At 29.7% G+C, this 16933-nt stretch overlaps 1 protein-coding gene across 8 annotated transcripts in view; it reads right to left on the bottom strand.

The window, feature by feature from the left end:
* Cadps (calcium-dependent secretion activator 1) overlaps nt 1–16933 on the bottom strand; it is a 295482-nt gene that overhangs the window by 181277 nt on the left and 97272 nt on the right. For all 8 annotated transcript variants that reach the window (XM_085824507.1, XM_085824512.1, XM_085824515.1 and 5 more), the window contains 2 exons: nt 9288–9424; nt 235–422 (listed from right to left, as the gene is read on the bottom strand). In XM_085824507.1, the coding sequence (XP_085680633.1) occupies nt 235–422; nt 9288–9424 (325 nt within the window). The remainder of the gene's footprint in view (nt 1–234; nt 423–9287; nt 9425–16933) is intronic.

Here is a 16933-nt window from a genome sequence, read left to right as displayed (position 1 = left end):
TCTGCAATAAATGCATTTAAATAACTTTTTTTATATAGAACTAAGAAAATATTTCATATCTGATTTATTAATGTAAAAAACAAACACAAAAACATTGCTTAAGTTTCTAACTATAAGAATTCTATAGTGCAGCAACAATTAAAAAATTACATAAGTAAAATATTGTTTATTGGCAAATATAAACCAAATATTACCATAAATTAAAAAATAAACAAAAGAACATATGTAACTAACCTGTTTCCATGAACATGCGAGGCACAAAATGCAAAACTGTAATGTATTAGAGTAGGGTCAATCATGATTGATTTCTCTGCTCTATCCAATAAGTCATGCAGGTAACAGAGATGACGATAACAACTGCGAACTCCATAGCGAGCACAATACTCATCAAGAACAAAAACTTGCCCTGGACTGAACCATCCCTGAAATAATACATTCACATAAAATAATTCATTAATTTTTTTAATTAAATATGAAGCATAAATTCTAAAACATTACAAAATATGGTTCAGAATACCTATTAAAGTGCAGTTGTTATGTTGTTAATATATCAACCAGTATGTTGGATAATGCAACAAATTCCTATTTATTTTTTCTAGAATTACTTGAGGCCCAACAAAAATGTCTAATTAAATTTATTAACATCTTCATAATATCTGCCTTAAGAACTGTTTCAAATTTTGAAAACGTATAACATATACAGTAATGAAGTCTTTAGAATTGTACATATCACCTTTTTATTTTAAAGGGCTCTCACAGAACATAAGTCTATTGACAAACCTAAAACAAATGTTTCAACAATATTATGCACAATTATTTAAAACGATATGACAGTTTAAAACATCTATCGCAAATATAAAAAAAATTTACATTATAATCAAGATATACTTTTGAATTAAATGGAAAGATATAGCACAAATAACAATAAAATTAGTGCTATAACATCTTTTGCACTAGGTAGAGAGAAATACACTTATTAGCATGTCAAAACTGAATCCTTAACATTTCAATTAAATTATACTACATAACTTCCTGCATTCATTTTGCCAAAACATACAAATATATTATGTGAATCCTTTCTACTTATTTAAAGTTTATTGCTCTAAAATCATGGCCTAAATACTGAATAGTGATCGATCTTGAAATACGAACAGCCACGAGGTTGTCACATGAAAATTGGGAGTTTTCAGAAGACTTTTGCACTACACAGTGATGCTATTTAAAACAACTCAAAAATAATTTAAATTCACTTTATATTATATGATTCAATTACTGAACTATTTTTAATATGATTATAATATAAAATGTATTACATTTAACTTACATGTTCTTCGGCTAATTTCATTTTGTAAATTTTTTTACACTTTTATATTAAGAAAATCGTGAATAAGGAAGAAAAGCTTTTTATTTATCAAAGCATTTTTAAATACAATGAAAATAATGATTTATGTACATACTATTTATTGTGTGGATAAACAGAGCAAGATGCTTTTTATTGATGTAAAACCAAATTAAATGCCAATATTAACTGATTAAGCATAGGTTGAATTTTCATAAAAAGTTTTACAAATGTCTTCCAGTATATTAAGAAAATTCTGATTAAATAAAATTTAATAGGAAAAATTATGCTGAAAATCAATGGGAGTGGAATAATGGAATTTGGATAATCCAAGATTTATTAATTCTTGAAAACATTTTCCTCAGTAGTTTTTATTAGTAAAGGTTAAAAACTGATCTACCATGATGTGGGAAAATGTGATGAAAAACCAGGACAGTTGCAACTATGTACAATGATATATAAGCTACAATTTTAGACCTCCATGTCAATCAATTTAAATATTCTTTTTTACATTTACTCAAATACACTTCTTTTAAATCTTGCATTACATATCTTTTCCTTCGAGAAAGAATATATAAGGAGGATACACTCAGGATTTCTATAGCATTTCTTCCAACATTCTAATATAACTGGATCAGGATATACACGACAAGCTGAAGCAAGGCTGACACCTGAGCATCCAAGTAGGCACATTAGGCATCACCAGGCCCTCCTAATAGCTAAGCTTCCATCTCAGTTTGAATTTCGAGATGGCACACCATGAGTTGCGGTTTCAAAGGTTTCTCATTCCTCTTCCTCTACCATCAATCTCTTGACAAGACTTCATTTCACTGTGCATTATGTGTGCACCTTTGCCACTCAGACACTATATACTTAGAAACACCCTTGTCTTCTCTGGGATTCAAACCCAAGCATTTCAGTATGGCAGACAGCAACACCAACCACTATCCCATCTGAACCGTGATCAGGATATATAGTAATAATGAATTTTAAGTACCTAATGTTCATTTTTAAATAAATTAAATATTTTGCACATATCCTTTTGAATACAGATTTAAGTTCTTCTACTTAATTCATTAACCCTCATAATTTTATGTAATGCACTAAATTTATCTGGCTAGATTGTTCTAGAGATTTGTACATGGTCCTTCATGTTGGACATACAAGTGCATGTGCCTCAAATCCTTCAGATCACTCTCTTCAGTTTTTAATGAATGACTGATTTGATGGCCTCCCATATTTCATGTTTCATTCAACAGTTGGTTGTGTATATGTGCTACTTTATGACATGAAGTATTTAGTTCCATTTCATTACACTGAAACAACATTATTCTTAGAAGTAATGCTGGGGCACAGATACTTTCCAAATGCATTATACAAATTTGTTCACTCCCCCCCTTTTACACACTGCTTTGCAGTATTCAAATTGTAAAAAAATATAATTCACAAATCATAATATTAAACTTTTTAAAAAGAAAGTTTGGTTTGCTGCATAATACAGCAACACTGTATGTGAATACTCCATATTTATATATTTAGTACACATAAGAATGCAACACAACACAACAATGTTCGAAAAATAAGCCAAAACTTTAAACAAGCTCTAGAGAAACTTAGGACATTAAATTTTTTTTTAAATACTTTTTTTTTTTTTTTGGTCTTTATGCAATTTTTCTTTATGTCTCTTTCTGTGTAATTTATTTTATGTGGTTTTAAAGCAACACAGTATGAAATACACTAGAATTTTTCATGGGACTCCTCATTGTATATGTATGATGATTGGGCTGTTTGTTCTTGAATTCTGAGCTCCAGTAATTGATGAATGAGATGAAAGAAGCTCTGACAAGGCATAATCTGAATTTCTTTTACTCTGGTTAGGTAACAGCTCATACAATTATCAGACAATTCAAAGTCTTAAGTGTGAAGTATGTGAAAGATGCCATTCTGACTGCAGTTCAATGTGATCACAAATGCTGTTCTTAATATGGAAATTATGTAGCATAAGAAAGCAGTGGACATTTATAAAATTTAATGTTGAATTAACTTCTATTAATTTTTGATAAATAAACTGATAATGCATAAATTATTATTAAATTTAATATTACATTATCAATACTTTAGCTTTAACTATGTTAGCTTAAATTCCACAAGTATCTGAGATTAAATTGTAAGTATGAGCTGTGCATAATTAAATTTTAATAAAAGGTTTGTTTACATATTCTGCTGATCACTACAGTGAAATTTCATGAAGAAGGGGCATCATTTGAAAAAACAGGCTGAGAAAAAGATGAGTCACCAATTCAAGAAATTAAAAAGAAAAATCAATATAAAACACTAAGTTTAGCTATGTTTATCAAAACTATAACCAGAAGTGACTATAATATAGTGACTATAACCAGAAGCATGCAAATGATAAATATCCATGTAGATAAAAAATTTGATATAAAGTATAAGTGTGTGTGTGTGATTATGGCAAAGCCTCGAGGGCTATCTGCCTAAGGGGAGGGATGCCTTTGTGGAGGACTTTTTAAGGTAAACTGGCTCGTATACACGTTACACATGGAGAAAACCACGGAAACGCCCATGCAGCCAGCCCATTCACGGGATTTGAACCTCAGACCGAACTACAAGTGTTCAGCAACTTTACCGCTCGGCCGCTGGTAGGATATGCATAAGAATATGCATTTTTAATAAAATTATTTTTAATTAAGATATTTGAATTTACTAATCACATTTTAATAACTGAAAAAAAGGGAGGAAAAATATTTGGTACTTTATTTATTTAATTCCTCGATTAGTTTTATTTGAAACAATCAGAGTTATTGGTGGAACCGATTACCCAGACTATGAATGTCATTTCTTTGTTTGATTTCTTCCTCAGTCTTTCTTCACATAATTCATGTTTTATATGATTTCGGTGAGTATTTAATGACCAAACATGAGTTTTTATACTTCTTTTCATATTTTAAATGATCGTTACATATCCACAATTATTGTATTTGACGGTATAGGATGCACCCTTATTTAAAAGGCCACACACAAGGGGGAAAAGTTTCAATAGTCCGCGTGACAGCACGGTACCACAATAACTTAAAATATGGTTTCTTTTAGTTCTCATGTTTCATAAAAGCCAAATAAACAATCATTGAATGCAATTACCAAACATATTTTTATTAAGGAAAATTAACAAACGGCAAGCTATTTGAAAATGATATGTAAATTTCAATAATGAATAAATGAATGAACGGCAAGCAATCAAACATAATACAAAATAAAGCAGAAACAACAAAAAACACAGATTCAAGGAAAACCTTGCCTATCATGAAATTAGACTTTAATCACTTTCAAAACCATAACAATCCTTTTCACTATCATCATCCGTGAAAACGAGAAAATCATCATCACTACTGTTTTCGTCATCGCTAGTATTACTTTCTTCGAATAATGCGTCGTCTTCTGTTCCGTCAAGAGCATTACCGATTCTGCACTTCTTAAAGGACTTAACAATTACTTGAGCCTTTATGTCCTCCCAAGATCTTTTTACCCTCTCGCACATTTGTGAAATAGAGGGCCGCTTCATTCTACCTGAGAGTGTGAGGGCATGATGTGGCTCTCCTATCCACTTGTTCCATCGTTCTCGTACTTTTTCCTTAAATGGCTTATTCATCTATACATCTAAAGGCTGCAATTGGCTAGTCAGTCCACCAGGAATGACAGCTACCTGGGTTTTTAATTCTCTCGCTTTATTCTTTATGGTTTCAGTTCTATGGGCACTAAACTGATCCAAAACCAAAAGAGAGGGTTTTCTTAACAGTCCAGGTCGCCTCGCCCATACGTTCTGTAACCACAGTTTCATTCAAGCTTCGTCCATTCAGCCTTTCGAATGAACATGAACAATTACACCCTTTGGAAGTTTTTTTTTCGGATGAGTTTTCCTTTTGAATATGAAAAACGGCGGTAGTTTTGTGCCATCAGCACAACATGTTAGAACTACCATATATCAGGTTTTTTCATGACCTGTGGTTTTTATGGTTATTGATTTAGACCCTTTAATACTCACAGTCTTGTTGGATAGTACGTCAAATGCGAGTGGAATTTCATCCATGTTTCCTATTTGACCGAGCTCAAAAGAAGTTTTCGTGCGTGCATTTATAACAAACCTATGATATGCTAGTATTTTTTCTTCATAATCTGCTGGCATTTTCTGTGCAATAGTTGTTTTTGTGTGCATTGATAAGCCTTGCCTTTTCATGAACCTGTAGCACCAGCCCTTAGACCCTGAAAAGTTCTGATTCCCATGCTTTTCTGCAAATCCTTTGGCCTTGTTGATTATTATTTTGGTTGAAACACTTATCCCAGATTTTATCTTGTTTATCACCCACATTTTTATGGCATCTTCATGTTCAGGCCAAGATGGAGCTGGGCATCGAAGGTATGTTTTTGTTTTTTAGCAGTCTTCAGTTGATCTTCCTGCAGTCGGTAGGTGGTGGACCAAAATGCCTTGCTGCTGCTCTGTTTCCATGCACTTTGGCGTAGTTTATACTGAATTGTATAGCTTAATCTCATTTCCTGTAGTCATATTTTCCAGGTTATTTTTTAAAACAAATAGTTTTAAGCACCAATACCGACACGTTTATACAGAGTAGCACCGATACCGAGACTTGTGTCGGCTGAGTCAAAGAATGTCTATGTAAAGAAGGAAAGGCTCCATAGACATAATGTGACTGTCGAACCTGTTTGAAGTTCGACATAAGCTTCGAGCTTTGGCGCTTTTGGGCGACAGATATTTCACGCATGGGTAAAATAATTATGGCAGATGTAGAAAAAGTTATGTGTGTACTCATTACCTTTATCCGGGCTAAAAATATCATTCAGTATTGAAAGTTAACTTGTGACCTTCACGTATAAGACGCAGGTAACTTTTTTGAGACCAAATTTAGGAAAAAAAAGTGTGTCTTATATGCCGTCAAATACGGTAAATTTAAAATTTAATATAAAGATACATTTTAAATGTGAATTTCTGTATTTACCTTTGTTTTTGCATTTAAATTCAAAATAAATTAATATAAATTAAAAGAGCATATGAAAATTTCATTAAGATTACTACTCCCGTCTCCAGTTAGATTTTGTGCCAACAATTATAGCAGCTGGTGTCTTTGGCAACAGGTATCTCTTCATTAATTAAAAAAGCATCAATTTTTCACCAAGTAAAATTGTTTTATGAAGTAGAAAATTTTTATTTATATTTTTAGCAAACCTCTATTTATATATGCATAACAGTTTTGCTATTATGAAAATTATTATTCAGAAGTAATATTTTCAAAGCTCTTTTTAGAGTTGGCAAATTGGCAAATTTCTTCCGCAGTGGGGATAAACCACAGAGGAACCAGCCAGAAGAAATAGGTTTCTTTCACTATAGTGGGAAAAAAAGGGAAGAATTTAATGTAATTTATATTTATCCATATTTATTCATAGATTAACCCTCATATTACTCATTTAAATATTTTCATTTTCTATATAATTTAAGAAACCTCAATTGTATGCTTGAAATATGTTTTGGTAATTATATATGTGTATTTTTGTATACTCATTACAAAATCTTTTCACATTTGAAAATTTAGAAAGAGTCTAAACCTAAATTTCTATTCATATAATAAAAATAGCAAGATTATTTAAAAAGAATAAAACATAAATATAAACTAAAATATAAAATTAATTACACAGTTGAATCTACATCATCATTTAAAAACACTGTAACAAGCAGTCAACCCCTTTCCCACTGCAAGCAGTAACCTATTTTGAAATTTTGATGATGAATGGATAAATTCAAACAAAGAAAATTTTTCTCTAATATTGCTGAATTTTAATCTAAACTATATAATACAGTTTATGTGAAATTTAAGAAATGACACATTTCTTTCTACCACACAAGATTTTATTTATTACTAACAGCATCAGAGCAAAGTAAAATTTTAGAAATAAAACATTCTCAGCAGGTTTCTCCCATGTCAGAGTAAATTAATCAAAAGAAAATTGACTTTTTCTTCCTCCTTAATAGTAATGTATTGCTATTTTATTCATCTGCAATACTATTATATTGTCATTAATCAATTTATGTTTTCATTCTATGTATATTTAGTTTCATTTGTATGCCTACAATAACTTCCTTTGGTAATACATATGAGTGCATGTATGTATGCATATTTTGCATTTGCTATGAAATGTGTTTCCACACCTATGAGTTTGGATGGATTTTGAAACTGAATTTTAGTTTCTAACACCAATAAAAATATAAAATTAAGTTTTTATTCAGAGAAAGCTGAAAACAAAATTGAATTAATTGTTAAAGAACTGAATCTATATCATCATTAACACAATGCAATATATTGTAAATGAATGAGAATTCTACCATACTTTTCACTAGATTTTTTAGGGAAAGTTATTTAATCATTTTGCATTTTATTACAAAGAAATCAGTAAGTAAATCAATAAAACATTTATTTTCACACTAATTAATATGTAACCAGCAAATTCCTCCTGTTTAGTAGCCCTACTTCTGAAACACAGAAACTAGAAAAATTCCAAAACACAGAATATGCACGTACATTATTACATATGATGAACATAATATACATTACTAACTGACTTGGATAATCTGACAAAAGCAAAGCAATCAGGGTTACTTTATCAATTTTGATTAAGGACATTTATAAGGAGAGAAATCTTAGTTATCATAAGTCCTCTTCCCTTAACACCAGTCTTTAGAAAGGATTCTGGACTGAAAAATTTAAATCCCTTTGTTCTGCATAGACATTATAATTTCAAATTTTTCAAGTACAGATTTTCATTACCCTCTATTCCACAAAGTCATAAATATCCATGCCCTATCAAGAATTCAAATCTCAATCCTAGTTATATAGTAACCACTCTTAGCTAACAACTACACAGAGCAAAGTGACTACAGATTAGAACTTAAATAGTAACAATATGTGATTTGGTACATATTTGAAAATATTACATGATGGAACTTCATGCTATTGCTAAGTGCTTCAAGAATAAGAATCTACTCCAACTTCCAAAAATGAGAAAAGAAAGGTTCTATCTTCATCTTAAGTAACAAAATGCAGTTCTAAGATGACTTGATTCATATCTACATAATAAAAATATTTTGCTTAATTAAAACTTTATAAAAATTTTTTTAATTAACTCTCTATAAAGGAAGGTTCTATCTTCCATATATTATATTCATTTAAAGGAACAAACAGTTCAGTTTATCATTATTCTGCTAATTACAATCAATCAAAAGACCTGACCAAGGAAGATCTGACCAAGGAAAAAACTCTATTATAAGCAAGATAAGAACATCCAATAATGTGTACCTCAGTTAAAAAGTGGAATATTTCTTTCTTTCACTATAAAAAAGATAGCATGGGTTAATTCTGTATGTTCTTGGCTCAATATTTTTTATTAACTGTCAATACATACTCTGTATATGCATGCGAGAAAGGGGTAAATTCCATTTATGCAGAAAATGCTCTGTCATGAAAGCTCAAAGTCTAAACTGATAATGACGAAACATCTTCAAAGTAAACAAGCTCAAAGCCATAAACTCAAAATCTACTAGTCATTCTTTTTTCCATTTGTTCAAGTTTCAATCATATCAAATATGTGCACAGATTCATTAATAATTACCAATATTACTCATTATTTCATATATCACTAACTACATACTAACAAGTTAAATAGTATTTGCTACAGCCAAATCAACAATTATTACTGTTAATTCCAATTCTGCTAAATATTAAAAGCATCTTTTTATGCTCTTAATATTTACATTAAACTTTTACCTTCAATGATGAGATAAAATTACATGACAACCATCAACAGTTAAATACTCTCACGTTTCTTATAAAAAAGGCATTGCAAAATTCATACATAATATACATACCAAGGAACAATATGGGTCATTTAGACGATAATCAAGTGTTGTGGTTTGAAGAGTTCTAAATAATGTGTGATGAGCAAATTTACAAGGATCTGCTGATATGAATTCATCCATACCATGTTTGCGAGCTCGATCTGCATCTATGTTAAAAACAAGAATTTATTTTAAAAAGCAGACAATATCTGTGTAGTGAGTTATATGCCTATATACCTGTAACTTAGAGGTAAAGAATTGGAACTCCTGTTTTGATCAAACTGAACAGTTTTTGCTCAGATAAATAGCATTTAATTTATATGGGGACCTCCTCCCCTAAAAAACTACAAATACTAATTACCATGACCACTTATAGAAATTCATAATGGCACTTTTCATGGAAGCAAAAAAATCATATTTCTAATGAATGAATCGACACAATAAGGTCTTCACGTAAAAGCAAACTGATATATAAACATACCAGTACTATTGTTTTGGAGGGGGAGGGGAAGATTAATAATACTGTTCAAAGAAATCCTATGCTACTAAATGATAATTATGAAGCTAGTAACTTTAATATTAGAATCAACTACGACTGCAGATCTAAATAAGCTGAAATTCTTCACAATAGAGCTTCTTTTTCCCCTACTCACTTAACAAAGAAAGTCTACATTAGATAAATAAACATTTTGCTTAATGAAATACGAAAGATATCAAGTTCATTACATTAATATTGCTAACAAATACAAACTAATTTATACTGCTAACAGCTACTAATTACTAACACCTAATAACTAATTTAATACTGCTAACAACTAACTTGAGTTCAAATAAACCTACTTAGAATTTTTTATTAACCCTTTGCGGCACAGTTTGTCCAGTCTGGAAATTTCCTTCTGTACGCACAGAAAAATTGAATGAAAAAGGATTTACATGTTACTATAGGTTACTCTGAACCTTCTTTATTTACAGTACATGGCAGCTCAACACAAAGCAGTGTATATACTTTAGCCATGTTTAGTTTTTTAGAGCCTCATTTTTCAAAGAAATCTTCCAGATTTTTTTAGGGTATAAAAGGAATTGTTTGAAAATTTCTACGTTATTTTTTTGGCCGTATGCTAATCTCCATATTCTATATTAGTTTTAAATTTTTACCTTGAAATCTTGCCTAAAATCAAACGGTGAACCCTAGGTGTGCCCAGACCGGGCTCTCCGATAATCTAGGACAACTGAGAGTCTGTATTCTTTGTTTCTTCACATCTCATCGGTCAGTTCATTGACAACAATGCTCGTTTCAGCACTCTTTCCAAAGTTCTATTCAATCAGCATGCCCACTTTGGGCACACCCACAGAATTAAAACGATAAGTGCTATCTTCACAAAATTTTACTTGTGTACTCCTCTAGGCCTAATTAGACTGCCTACCTTTTTTTTTTTTTTTTTTTTAATCAAAACTCCGATTTTAAAAGGTAGCATGCTGGAAAGGGTTAACCCATTTAGAAACTTAAAATTTTTAAAACAGACAATATAAAACTATTTTCAAATTAGCAGGAAGAATACTAGATACGTCTTATGTATTTTTCTGACTATTTTACGTACATTTGAAATCAGTGTTAGATATGTATTAAAAATATTAGAGGAGGGGGAAGGATTTTGCATCAACAGACATACAATAGTGTTTCAGAAGTCAAACAACAAAAATCAGCGTCATATTTTCAATTTTTTTATAGGACCAGTTTCGATGGTTTTACCGAACCATCATCATCAGCTGAAAAAGCGCATTTTGCACTTTTGCATGGTTGCACCCTCGTTGCTCTCTGGTGAGTAGCCAGTGAAATACTCCATGTAGTAGCCAAGTAATTAACCTGATAGGTTATACCAGACTCTTGCTTTGTAATTTTCTTAAAATTAAATGTAATGTTCATGTGTAACTTAAAACCTGTTAAAAAATTATTGTTACACTATAAAGGACTCTTTCACAACTCTATCCAAAATGGCCCTTCTCATAGTGTGAAATTTACGGAAAAATTGAAAAATTTATCTTGCCAAATTTTTTTCATCTTACACCAAAGAATAATTCACTTGGTGAGCTTAATATATGGCAACCTATTTTCCTTTCCCTTTTTACACTGTGCATTAGCGAAAAAAGTTACATCATTCCTACATTCAAATCATTTTAACAAAGTGCCTAAACTACATTTGATGCTATTATCGCTTTTATCAAATATTCCAAAATTTCTAATTTTTTGTAGGCATGTTTAGAAATACATCTACTTTAAGATGATGGTAAAACTTTTATAGATTGTAACACAAATTTTTTTTCAAAAAATTTATAAAAATTATTTTAAAATACAAATTTTTAAAATAAATAAAAAATGGACAAATTTTATTTGGAATGAACCTAAATTTAAAAATGTGACATGAAGAATCAAATAAGTTTAACAAAAAATGTGAGATTAATATAAATATATAACAAATTCAATTAACATGGAGGAACTAAAATTTTGAGAGGCTAATTTTTTAAAAACTACTCATGTGATTATTACAAAACTTTGCAGTTTGGCATAATGAGTCGTAGAATTGAAATATGGAAAAAAATTGGCATGTCATTTCACAAAATGTTCAATTTTATGTCAAAATACCTAAGTTAGAACAATGCTATATGTAAATCTAGCAATACATATCCTAATGTAAATGCTATATGTAAATCTAGTAATACATCTAGTTGTGTCTTCGAGACATGAAAAACATAAGTTGAATTTTGTCAATCGAGCCAATAACAGCAAAAATTGATCTTGTGTTACCTTTTCCTTTGTCGGTTTCAGGTATTGAGATATGGATCGTAAACCTCAGAAAGCTTTCAGATTCAAATTTATCTGACATTGATTTCATATTCTTAGCTTTAATTTCCAAACATTTTTTAAAGTTTTCTTTTTCCTTATGAACGAACATTCAGTTCATTATAACACAATTTGCAGATCTTCTGTACAACTAGGTCTTCCAAAATATAGTCTTCTTAACATATTATGGCTATAGGCTCATTACATCATACTGCAATTTTGGGAACAAATTATACATATTTTGTTTATGGCACATTTTAACGTATTTTCAACCAGTTACTCATTGTCTTGTTCTGACATGTCGAAGAATGAATTTCCGAGAGTCTGATGGAAAAAAAAAAAAAGATTTGGCTACAGAATGTCTACACATTATATTTATCATATAATCGTATATTGTAAAGATACCGTATATAAATGAAAGAAATAGATTCCATATTCTTTCCACAAAATGTAAACATGAATACCGTTATTATTATAAAACACTTTACTGTAGGTTAAAAATGGTGTGCTGACCAGTGGTTCTCACATTACAGCCTTTGGAATTCAGAACTTAAATTTAAAATAATCTTATATATTGCAATATAGTAGCAAACAACAGCAACCGCAATAAACTGTGTCAATTATTTTACACTTTAATGGGATGTCAATCGTTATTCTATGAAATAACTGGTTTGGTGTGGAATGAAGTGTGGAATTAAAATTTAGATACTTTAACTGACTTGATAAGTATTTCATGAAATAACTAGACATTCTGTGAAATAATAGATTTTATGCTTTGCTGATAACATATATCTGTAATATAATTTGTAATTTTTAAAGAATTGAGTGATAGTTGAAATAACTTAACGAAGATTCTCTTATACGTAGATACAAAGATGATATTTATTGAAGAGACATGGCTAAATACAAAACATAATTTATTGCTGGACAACTAATTCTTGATATACAAATGCTTCTTCTCACACCATAATAGGTACAATATGTACTCAATCTTTATGATATTCTTTGAAATTTACAACTTTAGACAATGACAATTTTTACACAATTCTTCACACATCATCATGGCCCCTATAAGTGCTATAGTGTCCCAGTTTTTATAACATTTCTTGAAATTTACATCTTTAGAAAATGGATGAAACAGAGAGATGAGCAGCATGTGTTAGCATCAGCATGGGAAAGTGCGAAAGTACAGCATGCACATTTAGAAAAAGCATGGGAAGAGTCAAAAGTTTCTTGAATCTGACTGAAAAGATATCCGCTTTGCTATGCATTACATAAAATGGCATGACGTGGATTAATTTTGAAATAACACATTTTAAATTCATATATTATAAACAGTTAGTAGTTTTAGGACAGTAAATGGAAGTAGGAATGGGAATAAATTGAAGTAGGAATAAAAAGGACTTAACATAGGAGTCATGTTACATAAAGAATTAGTTGTCCAGTTTTACCTGGCATCTGTATGTAAATGTCATTTTTGTATCTATACAGAAAAACTTTCATCAAGTTATTGGAACTATCACCCAATTCTCAAGAAATTACATATTATACTACAGATGATATAATATGTGTGTGTGTATGATGTTATAGTTTCAGCAGGAAATAAAACCTATTCACTTCAGTCATGGCTAAGAAAAACTACTGTATAGATCTAACTGCAGTGAAAATCAGAACTGGTTTGATGATTAAAACATCATTTTTATTTTAAACAGAAAAATTTCTTCAGAAAATACATTTCTACTTAAATGGTATAACATTAAGAATGCTAAATGGGACACATAATTTATATATGCAATTTAAATTTTAGATAATACAGAAGAAGCTTAGTGAAGAGACACAACTTTCCTAGGCAGAGCAAGGAGGCAAAAAAGTGACATGTAACAACTGCAGCAGTATTTATAAATCTTTGTTTTAATCCACAGCAGTGATTGTACAAAAGGTTTTACATTATAGACTGCAGGGTAAGCATGACATAACATGGTGCAGTGATGCAAAATGGTGCAAAGCATATCCTCGAAAAGGGATAACTTCAATTAAAAACTATGATTAAAGATCTATTGCCAGATGGTTCCAATTAAGTTTAATAACTCTGTTAGTAATTTTGTTTCATATTTTACACACACACACACACACATATATATATATGCTAGAGAAGGCATAAATAATTTTAATCATGGCTGATGCCTGTAAATGGTGAGATCATATAGAATGCATAACTGGGTAGATGCAGTCTGACACAGACTTTGGGACTATTCAACACATTATTTCTGCACAAAGCAATTCTTTAGAAGTATTTTTCTGATTCACACATCATTATGGGTGCAATTTACACCCTTCTTCTTCTTTTTCATATTTTGTACCTTTTCTATACGTTAAAACAAATACAATGAATAAAATAAAGAGGAAAGGGAAAACACCTTAGTTCAAAGCAAACCCGGGAAAGAATCAAAAAGGTTATGGTTCCCAAAAAAGTTTTTGTTTCAATTAAAATCTTATTTGCTGACTGTGGCTAAAACATACCTGCATTAGCAGCATAATGTAAGATATTGTATGACATGAATTAATTTGAAATGATGCAGTTTAGATAGATATATTATAAGGGACAGAAAATGGAAATACCCAAATTAAAATGAAGAATTATACAGGGCTACAGCCAATTAATATTAAAAGTTTGATTTACAATTTTTTTTTTATCTTGCATACATATTGTTTAAAACTAAATAAAACAAATTACAATAATAATGCAATAGTAAAGTAAATAAACTTTCAGATTAAAAAAAAAGAGTTAACTTTCCTACCATTAAACTCATAAACTAATGGAATTAAATATTTTCAAAAAACTACTGCTAACACCATTATCAACCATTTATTCTAAGAATAAAAAATACTTGCAGAACAGTTGAAGAGAATCATCAAGAAATTCAACATTTTAAAATCACACTTAATAATCAAATTCCTCTCAATTTTATTACCTTACTTTTCGATAAATTAAATATTAGATATTGATTTGATTTTAATTTCGTTATGATAGGATTTACTTAAGTTTGGAAGTATGTACTGGATACATAAAAATTGTAAATAAATTTGTAAATTTGTAAATAGCTCATCTACCTCAGTTATTAACAAATGCCCATTTCTACTCTAGTCCTACTATACATCTGTTTTGAGCAATCATTTTTTTTATGCGATCTCTATTCACTGTGCATGCGGTCTCTATTCACTGCATAAAAACAGGTTTGAGCATAGCTATAAAAAAATAGTTTTTGCAACAAAATTGAAACTTTTTTTTTTTTTTTTTTTAATGTGGTGAATAAGGACTGCATAGTTGCATAAAAACAGGTTCCGGTGTAGTTGAACACTTTTTACCGTTTACTTACTTTTATCCTTTCTAAAACTTTTTCTGCTCTTACTCAAGTATACTAATCTTACTCAAAGTTTATTTTCACTTTTTATATTTTTACACTTAAATAATAATAATATACAGTCAAAAGTCTTTAATCTGAACTTGTCGGGACTTCAGCGATTCTGGATTATCGGTTTTCTGGGTTATAGATTATCAGTTTAAATCTGGTAAGATGGCATGCAGAAATTATAAAATTAAAAATATGAAACTGTAATTTATGAAATAAAGAGCAATTATGATCTAAAGGGTATCAAAATTTACAAAAAAAAAAAAGGTTAATATTTATTTGTTTACTTTATTAAATATTTCTTTCAATGCGCGCATGCATAAAGCATACATTACGCATAGTCAAAATTAGAAAATTGCAATCAGAAAACTATTTGATGTGTATTCGTGATATTTATAATGACAAGGAATTTGATTTAAATCATATCAAAGATGGAGTACATCAAGATGAAATACTGCAATTAGTAAGGAATTACAAGCTGAATAAAATCAAAACATCTGCCCTGAAGATAAGGATAGTGCTGACAGATCAACTTCCAGTTCATTGCGCGTTGCGACATTAGCTTTTGGTTTAGCTAATGGTTTTTCTAATTTATTACTTGAGAATTGTTTTATCTTTTTGAAATGTTTATAATTTTTATTTTGGGGTCACTTCAAAGCAGGTTATATTTTGAAGATTAATTAAACTTAAAAAAAATACTTTGATGCATTTTTAAAGCACTTAAAATATCTTAATTGGCATTTTCTTTTAATTTTTTAAAATGTTCCTAGTATTAGTCCTCTCTTCGAATGCTAAAGAATTTTCAACAACTTTTTATAGTACTTTATATCAGTTTCATTAATTTTGTTGAACTGTTTTTGTTTAAGCTTTGAAAGGTTTATGTTTCTTTTAATTTTGGTATGTGCATTTTCTTTTACAGGGTAGACAACCTTTCATAATTTAATTTTGATTTATTATCATCTCTTGATTTTATATATTATTTATTTAATATAAATTGAGTATATATATATATATATATATTATTTACTAAAGAAATATTGATTATATTATCTCCTGATATAAATTTAGTAGAAGTATCAAAAAAGAGTGAAACCATATGTAGGAAGTTTAATTCCAAAAATTGTGTTTAAAAGTATATACACACACACATGAATGCACATAATACTTAACAGAAAAAGTAATTAAATCTTATAAAATCTTTTTTTTTAATTCTTAAAAGTTCATCCTAAGAATAAAGATTCTTACAGAAAAAATTGATTACATTAGTTTTAACAGAAAACAACCATACAGAAACACAGGATCACAAATAATGACTAATACATCTATATTCCAATATGAATCACAGTCATGTTTTAAATATATTAATTCAAACAGGAAAAAAATTATACAAAAATCAGAACTACATAAAATATGCTGTTTTTTAATAT

Source organism: Stegodyphus dumicola, chromosome 1 (genome assembly GCF_044657685.1).
Source record: "Stegodyphus dumicola isolate Sdum_Otavi_A_Nest chromosome 1, ASM4465768v1".
Classification (NCBI taxonomy): domain Eukaryota; kingdom Metazoa; phylum Arthropoda; class Arachnida; order Araneae; family Eresidae; genus Stegodyphus; species Stegodyphus dumicola.
This window is presented reverse-complemented; position numbering and strand designations above follow the sequence as displayed.